This window comes from Bos indicus x Bos taurus, chromosome 14 (assembly GCF_003369695.1).
Source record: "Bos indicus x Bos taurus breed Angus x Brahman F1 hybrid chromosome 14, Bos_hybrid_MaternalHap_v2.0, whole genome shotgun sequence".
NCBI lineage: Eukaryota > Metazoa > Chordata > Mammalia > Artiodactyla > Bovidae > Bos > Bos indicus x Bos taurus.
The window spans coordinates 70,141,582-70,158,640 of NC_040089.1; the positions used below are offsets into that span (position 1 = coordinate 70,141,582).

The window sequence follows — 17,059 nt, forward strand, 5'->3', positions numbered from 1 at the left end:
ATGACTTTTGGGTATTTTTCAGGTTAATACTGCTAAATATGAGACGATCAGCAGCACCAAGTCAGTTGCAAGGAAATCCCTTCAAAAAACCAAAGTTTATATCACCAGCAAGAAGTCATCCAAGTCCTAATGAAGAGGTTGCAAAACTGAATTCAGATATAAAGTTATTTGAGGTAAAAAAAAGAAATATAGAGAAGCATGTATTTAAAAAAATTGCCATTTAAACAGTTAACAATGTTCATTGCCTATAGGAGTTTTCAGTATCTCTGATAAATTCTTCTAAAAACCTTAGATGTAATGGCTAACTATATGTATTTGAAGGAATGGCATAAAGTAAACTTGGGTTAGGTCTATAAATAAACTTTTGGTAACAGTGAAAAATACCTCCACAAGGGAAGGGGTGGAGATTCTTGTTCAAGAAAAAAAGTTATTCTGGATCAGTGTTCTTTTTAAAGGTACCACATAAGTAAATGAAAACTTTGGATAAGGTAATTTAAAGAGAAAACATACATAAATAATGTTTTATATCACTGTTATGGAAACTTCCTTTCCTTTTTACTTATAAAAAGTAAGTGCTCAAAACAGTCTTAATATATATTCTTTGCTTCTAAGTTGAAGAATTATTTAAGTCTTAGGTATAATAGAAGGTTTATAAAGATTATATAGAGCATATGTAAAATGGACAGTCCACACTTTGGCTACTCTACAGTTCTTTGATTTATGTTTTGGAGATTGAAATCTACTAATATTTTTTCTTTTTTTTTATTATGGCAAAATATATATAGCATAAAATTTGCCATTTTACCATTTTTAAGTGTGCAGGTAAGTGGCATTAATTACATTTTCTTAATTGTTCAATAATCACCATTTTCTGTGTTTGAAACTTTACATAGAAACTTCATAACCATTAGGCAATAATTCCCTGTTCTCCCTTCCCTGGTCATCATTACTCTTTCTGCCTCCATGAATTTGATTACTCTAGGTACCTCATATGTAAGTGTAATCATAAATATTTGTCCTGTTGTGTCTGGCTTATTTCACTTAGCCTATGTTTTCTAGGATCATCCATGTTGTAGCAGATGTGAACATCAATGCTTTATGTGATTAAGTAATATTCAGTTGTTTCAGTTTAGTTCAGTTGCTGAGTCTTGTCTGACTCTTTGTGACCCCATGGACTGCAGCATGCCAGGCCTCCCTGTCCATCACCAACTCCCAGAGTTTACTCAAACTTATGTCCATTGAGTTGGTGATCTATCCAACCATCTCATCCTCTGTCATCCCCTTCTTCTCCTACCTTCAATCTTTCCTAGCATCAGGGTCTTTTCAAATGAGTTGGCTCTTTCCATCAGGTTGCCAAAGTATTGGAGTTTCAGCTTCAACATCAGTGCTTCCAGTGAACAATCAGGACTGATCTCCTTTAGGATAGACTGGTTGGATCTCTTTGCAGTCCAAGGGACTCTCTAGAGTCTTCTCCAACACCACAGTTCAAAAGCATCAATTCTTCGGCGCTCAGCTTTCTTTATAGTCCAACTCTCACATCTATACATGACTACTGGAAAAACCATAACCTTGACTAGACGGACCTTTGTTGGCAAAGTAATGTCTCTACTTTTTAATATGCTGTCTAGGTTGGTCATGGCTTTTCTTCCAAGGAGCAAGCGTCTTTTAATTTCATGGCTGCAGTCACCATCTGCAGTGATTTTGTAGCCCCCCAAAATAAAGTCAGGCACTGTTTCCACTGTTTCCCCATCTATTTCCCATGAAGTGATAGGACCAGATGCCATGATCTTAGTTTTCTGAATGTTGATTCAATTGTATGTACGTACATATATATATATGTATATATACACACATATATACATATACATACATACATATGTATATGTATATACACACATATATATTATATATGTATATACATATGCCATATTTTGTTCATTCATTCATTGATAGATCCTTGGTTTGTTTCTACGTTTTTTCTGTTATGAATAATGCTGATATGAACATTGGCATACACGTTTCTGTTTAGGTACCTGCTTTTAGTTCTCTTGTATATATATACCCAAGAGTGGAGTTGCTAGATGATACAGTAATTCTATGTTTAGTTTTTAAGGTACTACCAAATTGTTTTCCATAGGTACCGAACCATTTTACATTCCCACCAGTGATGTGTGAGGGTTCCAATTTCTCCACATCCTTAGCAACAATGGTTATTTTGTTTTTGTTGCTGTTTTTTTGATTATGGTCATCCTTGTTGTTGTGAAGTGGTATTCCACTGTGGTCTTGATTTATATTTTCCTAATGAGTAGTAATTCTGAGCATTTTTTCATGTGCTTATTGACCATATGCTTATCTTCTGTGGAGAAATGTCTTTTCACATCCTTTGAGGCTTTTAACTGTTTTTTTGTCTTTTTGTTGTTGAAAATATCTACTCATTCTTGACTCTGTTTTTTGGTCTGCATCTGTTTGTTTTATCCAACACTGCTTTAGAATTCTGGCCACAATGTAAGGAGAAAACTATGTAAGCATAGTTTTTCATTTTAAATATGGTTTCTTTTTATAAAAAGCAACTTTATTTAAATTAAATGCACATACCTGTAATCTACCTACTACAATTCAGTTGTATTTCATATGGTCAGAGTTGTGCAATGATCACCAAAATCAATTTCAGATCGTTTTAATCATTCCAGAAAGAGAGAGACTTCACATACATCAACCCATCCAAATCCCTCAGCCCTTTGTAATCACTAATATACTTTCTGTTTTATGTATTTATCTATTATGAACATTTCGTATAAATAGAGTCATATAACATGTGGCCTTTTATGACTCACTGTTTTCAGTTTCATAGTGTTTTTCAAGGCTCATCCAGATTGTGGCATGTATCAGTAATTTATTTCTTTTTATTGCTGAATGTATTAGTTTCCTATTGCTGCTGTAACAGAGTACCAGAAATTTAGTGACTTAAAACAATGCAAATGTATTATCTTATAGTTCTGTAAGTCAGAAGCTCAACGTGGGTCACATAGGGCTAAGATCAATGTGTTGGCAGGGTCGCATTTATTTCTGGAGGTTTTAAGAGTGTTTCCTTTGCCTTTTCTAGTTTCTACGGGCCAACTGCAATCCTGGTGGCCCCCTTCTTAATTCTTTGAAAATTGGTAGTGGCAGTTTGATTCCTTTTATTGACATCTTTTTGCTTCTCTGAAACCGGAACTCATTTGGTTAGATTGGGCCGTCCTGGATAACTCAGGACAGTCTATTTCAAGGTCCTTAACCTTAATTGCATCTTTAAAGTCTCTTTTGCCACATAAGGTAACATTTCCACAGGTTCTGGGAATTAGGGTATGGACATCTTTGGGAGGCATTATTCTGCTTACCACACTGAGTAATATTTCATTGCATTAATATACCATATTTTATTATTCCATCTGTCAGTTGATGGATGTTTGAGTTGTTTCTGTTTTTAAAATTTATTAGGTATTATGAATAATGCTGATGAATATTCATGTGTAAATTGTTGTATAGACATATGTTTTCATTTCTCTTGGGTGCATTCTTAGGATGGAATTGCTGGGTCATATAATAATTCTGTGGTTAACCTTTTAATGCCATGGTGGCTGTACTGTTTCATTCCCATTATTAATGTATGAGGTTTCAGTCCTCCACGTGTTTATTGACACTTATTATTAGCTATTTGATTATAACCATACTTGGAAGGAAAGTTATGACCGACCTAGATAGCATATTCAAAAGCAGAGACATTACTTTGCCCACAAAGGTTCATCTAGTCAAGGCTATGGTTTTTCCTGTGGTCATGTATGGATGTGAGAGTTGGACTGTGAAGAAGGCTGAGTGCTGAAGAATTGATGTTTTTGAACTGTGGTGTTGGAGAAGACTCTTGAGAGTCCCTTGGACTTCAAGGATATCCAACCAGTCCATTCTGAAGGAGATCAGCCCTGGGATTTCTTTGGAAGGAATGATGCTAAAGCTGAAATTCCGGTACTTTGGCCACCTCATGCGAAGAGTTGACTCATTGGAAAAGACTCTGATGCTGGGAGGGATTGGGGGCAGGAGGAGAAGGGGACGACAGAGGATGAAATGGCCAGATGGCATCGCTGACTCGATGGACATGAGTCTGAGTGAACTCCTGGAGTTGGTGATGGACAGGCAGGCCTGGCGTGCTGCGATTCATGGGGTCGCAAAGAGTCGGACACGACTGAGCGACTGATCTGATCTGATCTGATCTGATGGATGAAGTGGTATCTGACTAGGGGTTTTGATTTACTTTTCCTTGGTGGCTAATTTTGAGCGTTCTTCTATGTGCTTATTGGCCATTTGTATATCTTTTTTGGAAAATTGTTTATTCAGATCCTGTTTTTTTAAGTTGGATTATTTGCTTTTTATTACAGAGTTGTAAGAGTCTGTATAGGTTCTAAACATAGGTGCCTTATCAGATAAATGACTTGCAGATATTTTCACCTTGTTGTTGATTACCTTTCACTTTCTTGATGGTTTTGTCTGTAGCACGAACATTTTAAATTTTGATGAAGTCCAGTTTATCTGGGTTTTTCTTTTTTGGTGTTGGTAGTACTTGTGATTTTAGTGTTGTATATGAGAAGGTCATGAAGATTTACTGTGTTTTCTTCTAAGAGTTTTATAGTTTTAATTCTTCCATTTTAGTCTATGACCCATTTTGAAATGGTTTTTATGTATGGTGTCAGGTAGGAATCCAATTGTATCATTTTGCATGTGGATATCTAATTGTGTTCCAGGACCATTTTTTGAAAAGACGTTTTTTCCTCCATTGAATCATTTTGACACCCTTGTCTTTAGGTTTATTTTCTGATGGAGGTTCTAAGGACTAATTTGAAACCAAAACCACTGATTTATTCCTTTCCTCTTATAATTATTATCAAGAAGCTAAATAGTTTTCTTTAAATACTAATGAAGTAGGCATTTTTGAAACCTTACAGCTACTTTAAGTAAGGCAACATGTAAAACCTAAAAATATTAGGCTTAGCAGTCAACTTTACTGTTCCCTTTGTCTATTCCATCCTTAAATTTTTTCTTACATTGAATTAATCCATACCAAGAATGTATTGGTTTGGTGACTTCAGGGGTCTTTTATTTGAGTGGTCTGATAAAAATCTGGAACAAATCGAGCATCAAAATAAATGTACTAATGGATAATAACCCACTGAATAATATAGGAGTCTGAATCCATAGTAATATAACTAAATAAGTAGTAAACTCTTTCTCAGAGTGAAATGCTAAATCACAAAAATAAAGGTGATGGTGGTGTCGGAAAATATTATTGGGTTCCAAAACCCATCGGATTAATGGGTGAATGTTTCATCAGGAAATAGGATACTTGAATAGACTCAAGCATCTCCTTACAACATACTGTAAAGACAAGTAGAAAAATACTAACTTGGCGAGAATACCTGGTAGACACCACTTTAATCAAATGGCTGCCTCCAGTAATGGACAGATTGATATTTTGTGCCCTTAATATGGTGAACTATGATATTCCTTCCAAAATATGTAATCTGAAGCTCATCATTAGGAAACATCACACAATCCAAATAGGGGAACATTCTATAAAATAGTTGGCCTGTATTCTTCCAAAGTGTCAGAAATCACAAAAGATGAATAAAGGTGAGGAACTGTTCAGATGAAACTAAAGAAACTTGTTGACTAAATGTATTGTGTGATCTGGGATTGGATCCTTGCTCAGGGAAAAAAACTGTCAAAAGACATTGTTGGGGTAAGTGACCCCATTTGAATGTGGACTGTGGATTAGATAATATTTTACTACCATTGTTAAATTTTTGATTTTGATAGTTAACTGTGATTATGTAAGAGAGTGTCTTTGCTCTTTGCAAACACACTTTGTCATTTTTAGAGGTAAAGGAACATAGTGTCTCCAGCTTACTTTCAAATGTACACACACACACACACGTGATACACATACATGCACAGGAGAGATAGAGGGAAAGTAAATGGAGCAGAATATAAACAAATGGTGAATTTGGGTAAAGAGTACATGGGACTTCCTTGTATTATTTCTGGAATGTTTCTATAAGCTTAAAATTATATCAAAATGTTGCAAAAAATAAAATTTGTGACTCTCATTAATTTATTTCCATGACTTACTTTAAAATCTTATCAGATAGGTTTTTTAATGTCTCTGAAATTTGTTAAAATGAATATTTATAGAGCTATGACAGCTGTGTCTGTTATTGTGAGCTGTTATTTAAAAAAGACATCAAACATACTCTTGTAGACAGAAAAATGATCTTCTAAAAACGTCCATATCCTAATCCGTGGAAACCCGTGAATGTATTAACCTCACATGGCAAAAGGGACTCTTGACTAAGTGATTAATGTTTGAGGACCTTGAGATGGGAGGGAGGGTGGTCATTCTGGCTCATCAAAGTGGGCCTAATATAATCACAAAGGTCCTTAAAAGTAGAAGAGGGAGACAGATGAGAGTTAGAGAAAGAGATGTGATTAAGGAAGCAGGGGCAGAGAGATGCAGAGGCACTGACTGTGAAGTGGAGCCATGTTGGTAGCTTTTAGAAGTTTGGAAAGCCAAGGAAATGTGTTCTGTCTTAGACCCTCTTGAAGAGCCAAGTCAGAGTTCAGACTTAGAGAATTATAAGACAATACATTTGTGTTGTTTTAAGCCACTAAGTTTGTTGTAATTTGTTACAGCAGCAACAGAAAATTGATGCATAATAAAAATAGAGAAAGAGTATATGAAGAACCCCCATGTACACATCACCCAGCCTTGGCAGTTGTCAGTTTGTGACCCCTCTTGCTTCATTTTTACCTTCCAGCTCCCTCCCCCTTTTTTCCCAACTCATTATTTTGACACAGCTTCCAGGAATCTCTTCTCATTTGTAAATATTTTAGTATTTGACTCTAAAATATAAGGTACTGTTAAAACAGTACCGTGGCAGTATATCATTAGCCATGTAAAAAATTAACAATATTTAAGTGTTGCTTTTAATATTGAGAAATTTAGCAAGAAAAATAAGCAGTTGACTGAGAATGGCACATTGTGACTTGTTTAAAACCTCATTTGATCTGTTGCTTAAAATACACTATAATTGTAAGCATAATTTTCATTCTGTGGTATCTTTCAGCTTTTAAAAGTGAAAGTGAAAGTCACTTAGTCCCCTCCAACTCTTTGCAACCCCATGGACTATACAGTCCATGGAATTCTCCAGGCCAGAATACTGGAGTGGATAGCCTTTCCCTTCTCCAGGGGATCTTCCCAACCCAAGGGTTGAACCCAGGTCTCGTGCATTGCAGTTGGATTCTTTACCAGCTTGCAGCTTTTATAACATAATAAAACTAGTTTTAAAAAAATAAAATTATAATTTTAGTTTATTTTAAAATATCTATTCCCTATTTAGATATGAGAAACTAGTACTTCATATTCAGTATTTTAAATTGGAAATCTATTATGTAAAAATATGGGAAATTAGGTTTAATATCAGCATAAAATACATACTTTGTTTTTTTAGGTTGCTGCAAATAAGAATAATTTTCTCCAGCCACAAAATGATCCCAGAACATGCAATTTTAATTTGCCTACTAAAGAATGTGCTAAAGGAATTAATCATGGGGATAATTACAGGGAAAAATATTGTTTGGAAGCATCTACAAAGACAACATTAGACCTCCATCATACAGGTAAGACTGTACAAGTTATACTTGATGAGTCTTATTACAATATTATTTAAATTGATTATATTCAATAATGAATATGTTATATTTGAAAATAGTTGAAACATTAATAGCACCGCTAGATCATTGGCAATTCAGATTTTTTTGTGGTCATAATTTATCTTTAATGATTGAATTAGTAACCATGTCGTCTAAATCTTGTATTTTGTAATAGGCATATGTCTAAGGTTATTCATCGTAAACTTATTGGTCAAATAATGGTCTTTACTTCCAGTACCAAAATGAATTGTGTTTAAAGGTTTGATTTTTTTTTAAAGATTTAATTAAAAAAAAAGTCTTAAATGCATTATCAGCATTAAAATTGGAGAGGTGAACTTTAAATGAGTAAAATTGTTAATTCATTATAGTACATTGGAGTAACTTCAAATCAATTAGATTTGAAAGTGTATAACTGTAGGAAAACCAAACATTTAACAAATTCCCCTGCTGCTGAATTGAACTAAAATAATGATTATGGTTCTTGTTGCATTGTAAGAGATTAATATTTTCCAGGTAGTTGAAAAAATTATCTGGAGTGTTCATGGATGTTTATTTGGCCTTTTGAAAGGCACACCATTAAGATTACATTTTTCTAAATTACATTTTATTCATTTTTTGGTTGAAAAGAGTTTCAGGGAGAGAGCCTCATATACTAGTCATATACATATACTAGTCATATACAGAATGCAGCTTCTCTCCCTAAGATACCAATGCAAATCAACACTGTGTCTTAAACTAAACCCTTTTGAAGGAACTTTTTGAGAATTGTGATATTTAATAAATTTTACACGTGAATGGGTTCATTTCTTGTTGGCGCAGAGGGTCTTCTGTGTTTTCCCAACTGGCCAGGATCCTTAGTACCATTTATGTGCTCCTCATAACTTCAGATTTGTAACAAGTTTTAGAATGAAGTTGAGAAGGACTTTTGGAGCTGGTATCAATTTAGTGAGATCCCTAGAGACAGCTCTGGGCACGGGCATGGGCATAGCAGTTTAGCCTCTGCCCTGTTTCACTCATTTACTCTCTTTTTTTATTACTTTCCTTCAGTTCAGTTCAGTTCAGTCACTCAGTCGTGTCCTTATCTCCTTCCTTTTCTCTTTTCTTCCTCCCATCTTTGTTAGGTGAATATCCTGTTTTCCCAGATTTTTTTTCCTGTGCTGTCAGCCTGTGGCAGGTAATGATCCATCTATACCTGTTTCTTTTCTATCATGGTAGCTAATCTCTTCTCCAAAGGATGATATTAGACTCTAGAATATAATACATTTAATGTTACTGATTTGGGGCTGTTTTTGTGTTCTACTATAGTTTCTCATTCTCTTCCTTACTAAATATGAGAAGGGAATTAAGAGTTAAGATAAATTGAAGTGGGAGTTAATTTACTCAGCCCTTAATCCCTTAATCCTTTCTCTGATTTAGTACATTGACTGGACTGGGGAACCTGTGCCAATCTCCTGATACTCTCCTGCCTCTCATTTAGAGACAGAGGTTAACTGGGGGAAAAAATATTGTGAGAAACATCATGCTTCCTTTGGTGATTGCTGGAGAGGAATGTTGTATATAGAAAAGTATGGAGGTGAAAGACCTATATATTCATCTTTTGACATTCTTTTAACTCTAGGTCTAATCACCTTGGAGTCAGTTACAAGCCTGCATGTCCTAGTGAAAATAGACCCTCATTTCCTACTAGCTTTTTATTTTGAAAAGTTTCCTACATACAGAGAAGTTGAAAGAATAATCCAATTATCATCAAAAATTCAATAGTTTCTAATATTTTATCTCATTTGTCTGTATTCCCCACCCCCCTATGTATGCAATTTTTTTTTTTGGACTCTTTGAAAATATGTTGCAGCTTTCATGCCATTTTACCTCTAAATACTTCAGCATGTATGTCTTAAAATAAATGCTCTCTCCTATCAGATCAGATCAGATCAGTCACTCAGTCATGTCCGACTCTTTGCGACCCCATGAATTGCAGCACGCCAGGCCTCCCTGTCTATCACCACCTCCCGGAGTTCACTCAGACTCACGTCCATCGAGTCGGTGATGCCATCCAGCCATCTCATCCTCTGTCGTCCCCTTCTCCTCCTGCCCTCAATCCCTCCCAGCATCAGAGTCTTTTCCAATAAGTCAGCTCTTCGCATGAGGTGGCCAAAGTACTGGAGTTTCAGCCTTAGCATCATTCCTTCCAAAGAAATCCCAGGGCTGATCTCCTTCAGAATGGTCTGGTTGGATCTCCTTGCAGTCCAAGGGACTCTCAAGAGTCTTCTCCAACACCACAGTTCAAAAGCATCAATTCTTCGGCGCTCAGCCTTCTTCACAGTCCAACTCTCACATCCATACATGACCACAGGAAAAACCATAGCCTTGACTAGACGAACCTTTGTTGGCAAAGTAATGTATCTGCTTTTGAATATGCTATCTAGGTTGGTCATAACTTTCCTTCCAAGGAGTAAGCATCTTTTAATTTCATGGCTGCAGTCACCATCTTCAGTGATTTTGGAGCCCAGAAAAATAAAGTCTGACACTGTTTCCCCATCTATTTCCCATGAAGTGGTGGGACTGGATGCCATGATCTTCATTTTCTGAATATTGAGCTTTAAGCCAACTTTTTCACTCTCCACTTTCACTTTCATCAAGAGGCTTTTGAGTTCCTCTTCACTTTCTGCCATAAGGGTGATGTCATCTGCATATCTGAGGTTATTGATATATCTCCCAGCAGTCTTGATTCCAGCTTGTGTTTCTTCCAGTCCAGCGTTTCTCATGATGTACTCTGCATGTAAGTTAAATAAACAGGGTGACAATATACAGCCTTGATGAACTCCTTTTCCTATTTGGAACCAGTCTGTTGTTCCATGTCCAGTTCTAACTGTTGCTTCCTGACCTGCATACAGATTTCTCAAGAGGCAGATCAGGTGGTCTGGTATTCCCATCTCTTGAAGAATTTTCCACAGTTTATTGTGATCCACACAGTCAAAGGCTTTGGCATAGTCAATAAAGCAGAAATATATGTTTTTCTGGAACTCTCTTGCTTTTTCTATTACGTACAAACAGAGTTAACAATAATTCATAGTATTTAATATCTAGTTCACCAGGAAAACCATTTTTACTTAAGCTAGTTTATATTTGGTTTCTTTACTAACTGAAAGAGCCCTAATAAGTATATTTTCATTCTGTTGAACTTTACTGGACACTTCAAGTCTCTTCAAGTCTGTTGAGGTCATACTGGATTAGGGTGGACCCTTATTCCAGTGGCTGGTTATGAAGAGAGACAGAGAGATACAGAGAGGAAAAGACTTTCTGACAGTGGAGGCAGAGATCAGAGTAAGCTGCAAGCCTAGGAGCACCAAGGATTGGTGGCAATCACTAGATGCCAGGAAGAGGCACAGAAGGATTCTCTCCTAGATCTTCTGAGAAAACATGGCCTGATCTCAGCGAGACAGCAGTGAGTGGTGGTGTGAAGCAATATCTTAATTACCTGCCTGGGAATTGAACCTGGATAGCCTGGATGAAAACCAGGAATCCTACCCACCAAAACAGCAAGGGCTAGGGGCTAGAAGCTGTTTTTCCCTGGATCTTTGCCCCTAATGAGAAATTCATTTATCACGGAGGCAAAAAAGTGTAAATGCAGGTACAGAGTTTGTTATTAGAGACATAGCACAACAGCAAGTGGGAGAGCACACAGAGAAACTGTTTAGTTAAGACAAGCAAGGCAGAGATGGACCCCTGGAGAGAGGGGACGGGTGTTCCCCCTAGTGAGGAGCACAACAGAGAAGCGGTCTAGTCATTTACGTCTGTCAGTTCTTCTGGGTCTTTGTCTTCCGTCAGGCCAATTGTCTGGCTTCTTTTCCCACACCTGACCTACCCTGGGACCTTCCCACCCTGGGACCTTCCCCTGGGGTGGCTTGCGCCTCTCAGCCAAGATGGATCTCGAAGTGAAGGCGTCTTGGAGGAACAAGACACATTAGAGCCTGGCGACATCCCCTGACTTTAGACCCACAGGGAGCCTTTCTGTGCATGTATTGTCTATCCCTTGTTCCAAAAGAGGGGGAGCAGAGATCTTAATCCTTTATTCAAACAGAATTTTGCACCTCTTTGTCCTTGCCATGACTGTTGCCTTAAGGTGTTTCCAAGAGACAAACACGTTTATCCTGTTTGTGTTGTTTCTTCCGATTTGGAGGGCAAACAGGAAGCTGATTGTAAACACCTCAGCTGGAGCCCACCATCTCCTGTCCCAGGAAATGCAAACAGGAGGCTAGTTGTAAATGTCTAACCTGGGGCCCATCTATCTCTTACATCAGGCCCTCCTGACACCTTGATTTTGAACTTCTGGTCTCCAAACAGTGAGACAATAAATTCTGTTGTTCTAAGCATTTGTGGTATTAATACTTTGTTGCAGCAGTCCTTGGAAATTAATAGAGAGCCCTAGACCTCCTGATTCTCATGGCTATTCTTACAGTCTTTAGAAAAACAGAGAAATCTTTGATTCTTTCTGATTCCTTTTCATTGTGATGAAGTATAAGATGAGACCATTAATTCTCCCTCAGGTTGTTCAACTATATTTTATCTATTAATATTTACCTGATTTTCCTTCACTAAACTGTGGCATAAAAAGGCAGTAACTTTGTCCTTTTTGAGTTGTAAGTCAAACAGGATAAATTAAAAAACATTTTATGACTAAATGAAGGGATTTTGAAAAACTTGTAGTTGAGTCTTAGATAAGCCCTTTGGCTCTCAAGTGCTTTAGAGAAGTCAAGAAGTAGCTGCTGGAACATTACAGTTTGCAGGTTTTGGTAATACTTGAGAGTATAGTTTCAGAAAGTGTTTGGAACAAAAGCCGTATTGTAATGGCTATGTGATGACTGGAAACAGGCAGATGGAGGCAGTGTATGAAGTAAATAATGTATGTAAATCAATACGGAAATGTGGTTTCGAAGGGAAGGAGTGGTATCTTGAGGGATAGCAGGGCACCAGAGAGACTTTTTGGTTGGTTTTTTTTTAAAGGTAGTGTGTTGTAGGTTGAAAGGAAAGTGGTATTGAAGAGGGGACGATAAAGGATATGAAAAGGAAATGATAAAAATCTCTCTCAGTTGGCGGGATAAGTGTTTTCCAGATAGGTTTTAGGTCCTTAGAGATGTTTGGACATGTTTTCAGGGGTTTATAAATTCTCAGAGAAACTTAGAATTTTGTGTTTTCTTTTAAATGATATGAGTAAAAGTATGTATGCATATGTTGGATCTTTTGGATGGCCACCATAAAACTGAGTACTAATACAGGATTTCATGTCTGCAAATGAGAACAGAGGTAGACAAAATGGGGTGTTCTACCAAATGAAGTTTTTTCTGTTCACATTAAGGATAGTCAAAGTATTGAGTCTTGGGTTTGCAAAGAGTCTGACACGACTGAGTGTGCACACACACACACATGCACATGTTGTATTGGAGAAGAAGATTGTTGGACATGAAAGAACTCGTGCCGTATCTTTTGGTACAATGTTTATATTGTGATTAGCATTTTAATTTCAGTAAAATATCACTAACATGTTAATGTGATTTTCGAATTTTATTGGTTTTAATTAATTTATAAATGCTTATTTTTGAAATATCTTTTGAGTATATTTAGAACTACCTCATCTTTTTTTTTTTTGGCTGCTCTGTTTGTCTTGTGGGATCTCATCGTTCTGTGACCAAGGGTTGAACCTTAGCCAGAGCAGTGAGGGACCAGAATCTTAACCACTGGGCCACCAGGGAACTCCGCTACCTCATTCTTTTTAAAACATAATATTCCATTGTGTGAATTTGCCAGTTGTACTTAACCAGTTCTGTATTAATGGATATTTAAATTGTTTGGTATCTTATTACAAACAAAGCTACAGTGAGTATCCACGTATTATAATCATAACAAAGCTACAATGAATATCCACATAATATAATCATATGTGATGATATATTCTTAGGATATCTTGGAGTAGGGTCTCAAGGTATGTGCATTTATCATTTTGATGAATAATGTTGAGGAATTGCCCTCTGCAGAGGCTAATACAAGTTTGTATTCTCACCATCAATGTATAAACAATGTATGTCATTTACTGTGATGCTAAATCTATATGTAAGTATATACTTGCAATTTTTGATACTTGACAATCATTAAAATATTTTCTTGAACTTTTTAACTTAAACTTCTTAATGTTATATTTTGAGATTATTTCAAATTTACAGAAAAATTCAAAGAATAGTACAAAGAATTTCCACACACTTTACAACATTTGTGTGTGTGTGTGTGTGTGTGTGTAATTTTTCTGAACCAGATGAGAATAAGCTGCTGACATGGTGCTTCATTATTCTAAAGTCTGCATTATGTAATATTTCCTGAACATAAGGATAAGTTTCTATAAAGTACAAAAGTACAACCATCATAATTAGGAAATTAACATTGATATAATATTATTATCTAATGCACAGATCTCACTCAACTTGAGTGAGTTGTCCCAATGATACCCTTTATGGGAAAAATAAATTAAAATTAAAAAAAATTGAAGTACAGTTGATTACAGTGTTGTGTTAATTTCTGCTGTATAGCAGGGTGATTTGGTTTTATATGTGTGTGTGTGTGTGTGTGTGTGTGTGTGTGTATACACACACATTCTTTTTCAGATTCTTTTCCATTATAGGTTATTATATAGAATATACCTTGTGCTAGACAGTAGGTCCTTATTGGTTATCTATTTTATATATAGTATTAGAGTATATATTAATCCCAACCTTGTAATTTATCCCCTTCCTTCCTCTTCAGTAGCCATAGTTTCTTTTCTACATCTCTGAATTTGTTTCTGTTTTGTATGTAAGTTCATTTGTGTCTTTTTTTTTTTTGATTCCATGTGTAAGTGATACCATATAGTATTTTGTTTGTCTGGCTTACTTCACTTAGCATGATAATCTGTAGGAACTTTAAAAAAATGAATATGGGAACATTTTTTCTGCTAGTCCAAGAATGTTGTATATAGTTGTCATGTCTCTTTAGTTTCCTTTAATCTTGAACAACTTCTTAGTCTTTGTTGTTTTCTGTGCAGTATTTTAATATTCTTAAAATTATAGGCCAGTCATTTATGTAGTGTTCTTCAATTTGCATTTGTTTGGTGTTTTCTCATGAGTAGATTTAGGCTATACATTTTTGGCAGAACTGTCACAGAAATAATTCTTACACTGTATCATTAGGAGGGATATGGTATCAATTTATCCTGTTATTAGTGACAGTAAGTTTAATTATTTGAATATATTGAAGTCTACTGGGTTTCTTCACAGTAAAATTATTAATTTTGCCTTTGTACTTAAAAACTATCTATGTGGAGATATTTTGAGACTATGCAGATATCTAGGCAGCTGTTGGAGAAGGAGGTGCTGGAGCGGGCCAACATGGTGGAGCTGCTCAGGCCGCAGCCGTTCGCGGAGAAGATCACCTACAAGGAGCTCGTGGAGGCACAGGCAGCCTGGAGGAGGACACAGCTCTTCCCGAGGGTCTGCAGGGCTGGCATGGGGGCCCCCTGCAGGAGAGCCCAGCCTAGCGCCTCCGCCTGGAGAGCAGCCTCCAGGACCCCCAGGAAGCAAATTAAAGCACATGTAACCTGAAGCAATGGCACCCCACTCCAGTACTCTTGCCTGGAAAATCCCACGGAGGGAGGAGCCTGGTGGGCTGCAGTCCATGGGGTTGCTAAGAGTCGGACATGACTCAGCGACTTCACTTTCACTTTTCCCTTTCACACATTGGAGAAGGAAATGGCAACCCACTCCAGCGTTCTTGCCTGGAGAATCCCAGGGATGGGGGAGCCTGGTGGGCTGCCGTCTATGGGGTCGCACAGAGTCGGACACGACTGAAGCGACTTAGCAGCAGCAGCAGCAATCTTGTATTTAATCAAACTTTCACCCAGTAGTTTTAGCTTTGATTGTTGCTAAAAGGTGATTTTCTTATTGCATCTGTATTTATTAGTTAGCATTTTGAGGTTAAGCTAGAACTTTTCCTCCTCTCATTTACTTGTTAATTTTTACAGATTCTTAAATTTTTATTTAATGGGTTGTGATCTGTTATTATTTATTGTGATGCTCAGATTGCCTTAGATTTGACCAATGGAAACCTCTTTACAAGGGCTTCTGTATCTTTTTGACAATCCCCATGAATTTTTGAGCACTATCTGACACAGTAAGATCTTCTTTGCCCCAGTTATTGAAATTAGCCAAGGGTCCTGATTCCTTTTTAATGGAAAATACTATTTAAAAACCAAGATCTGGGCACTAAGTAAGCTCATTATTACTGCAGTGTTACTCCTTTTAACCCTTCTGTGATCAGGGTTAGGATATGTATTTATTAATATATTTGTATTTTTTAATCTCCATTAAAAACCATGGTTTCATACCAATACTCCAATTCAGCACCACACGATTCAGTCTAGTCCTTACTCTTCCATAGCTGCAGCACCTTCTTTGATAGTGAGATAAGTGGTCATCATTAACCTAAATATATTTATTTATTAATTCATTTCACTTGTATGGAGGCAGTCTATTAAAAAGGGACCATAATTGGTAGTAAATGTTATAGAAAAAGAGAGTTAGGGATATGAAAAAATGGTTATTTGAGCAAAATCAAATGAAAATTATGGCATTTAAGGCTTCTTTATATATGCTTTTATTGACAGCACCATCATAAAAAGGATCATTTTTGCAAAATATTTGTGGGTTTCTTAACTCTTCCCAAAGGCCTGACATCCTTTGATATTCAAAGCAATCTCTAAGTACCTATCATGTCAGCTTTTTATGGATTCATTTTCATTGTATTGTTATGTGGTCTTCAAATAGACTTTGATATTATAGTTAAGCCTTAAAAGATATTTGAATGGGAACTATGATGTTTTGTTTTTTTTTAAATTTGTGACCAATTAAGTGGTGAATTTTTTTTTCTCTTTAGTGACTCTTTTTAATATAACTGTAAGGAATCAGAGACATCATGTTCTTTTTTTCACCAAAGAAAAGTATATTAAGAATTTAGGAGGCTATCTCGTGTCCTTTCAGGCTCTTTTACGAAGATTTGGATCATGGAATAAGTAGGTCTCTAAGTTATTTCCCAGTCCAGATTATTCACCAATGTCAGGAGCCCAATCTGCTAAACAGGGAAAAGACGACAGGTGTATCCCTACATCTTTTAAAAATACTAGTGAAAATAATTCTCCCCAAAATATTTGCCTGTAGTTCTCAGGATAAAGAATGGCGTTTGAGGAAGCCTATATACTGGGACTATTCTTTTGAATTCCTGACTTGGAAGTGAGTATGTTCAACTT

General features: G+C 36.5%; 1 protein-coding gene across 3 annotated transcripts in view; it reads left to right on the forward strand.

The window, feature by feature from the left end:
• The window catches only part of RAD54B (RAD54 homolog B), a 118,259-nt gene that overhangs the window by 17,073 nt on the left and 84,127 nt on the right, over positions 1-17,059 (forward strand). For all 3 annotated transcript variants that reach the window (XM_027561527.1, XM_027561529.1, XM_027561528.1), the window contains exons 2-3: positions 23-173; positions 7,536-7,704. In XM_027561527.1, the coding sequence (XP_027417328.1) occupies positions 23-173; positions 7,536-7,704 (320 nt within the window). The remainder of the gene's footprint in view (positions 1-22; positions 174-7,535; positions 7,705-17,059) is intronic.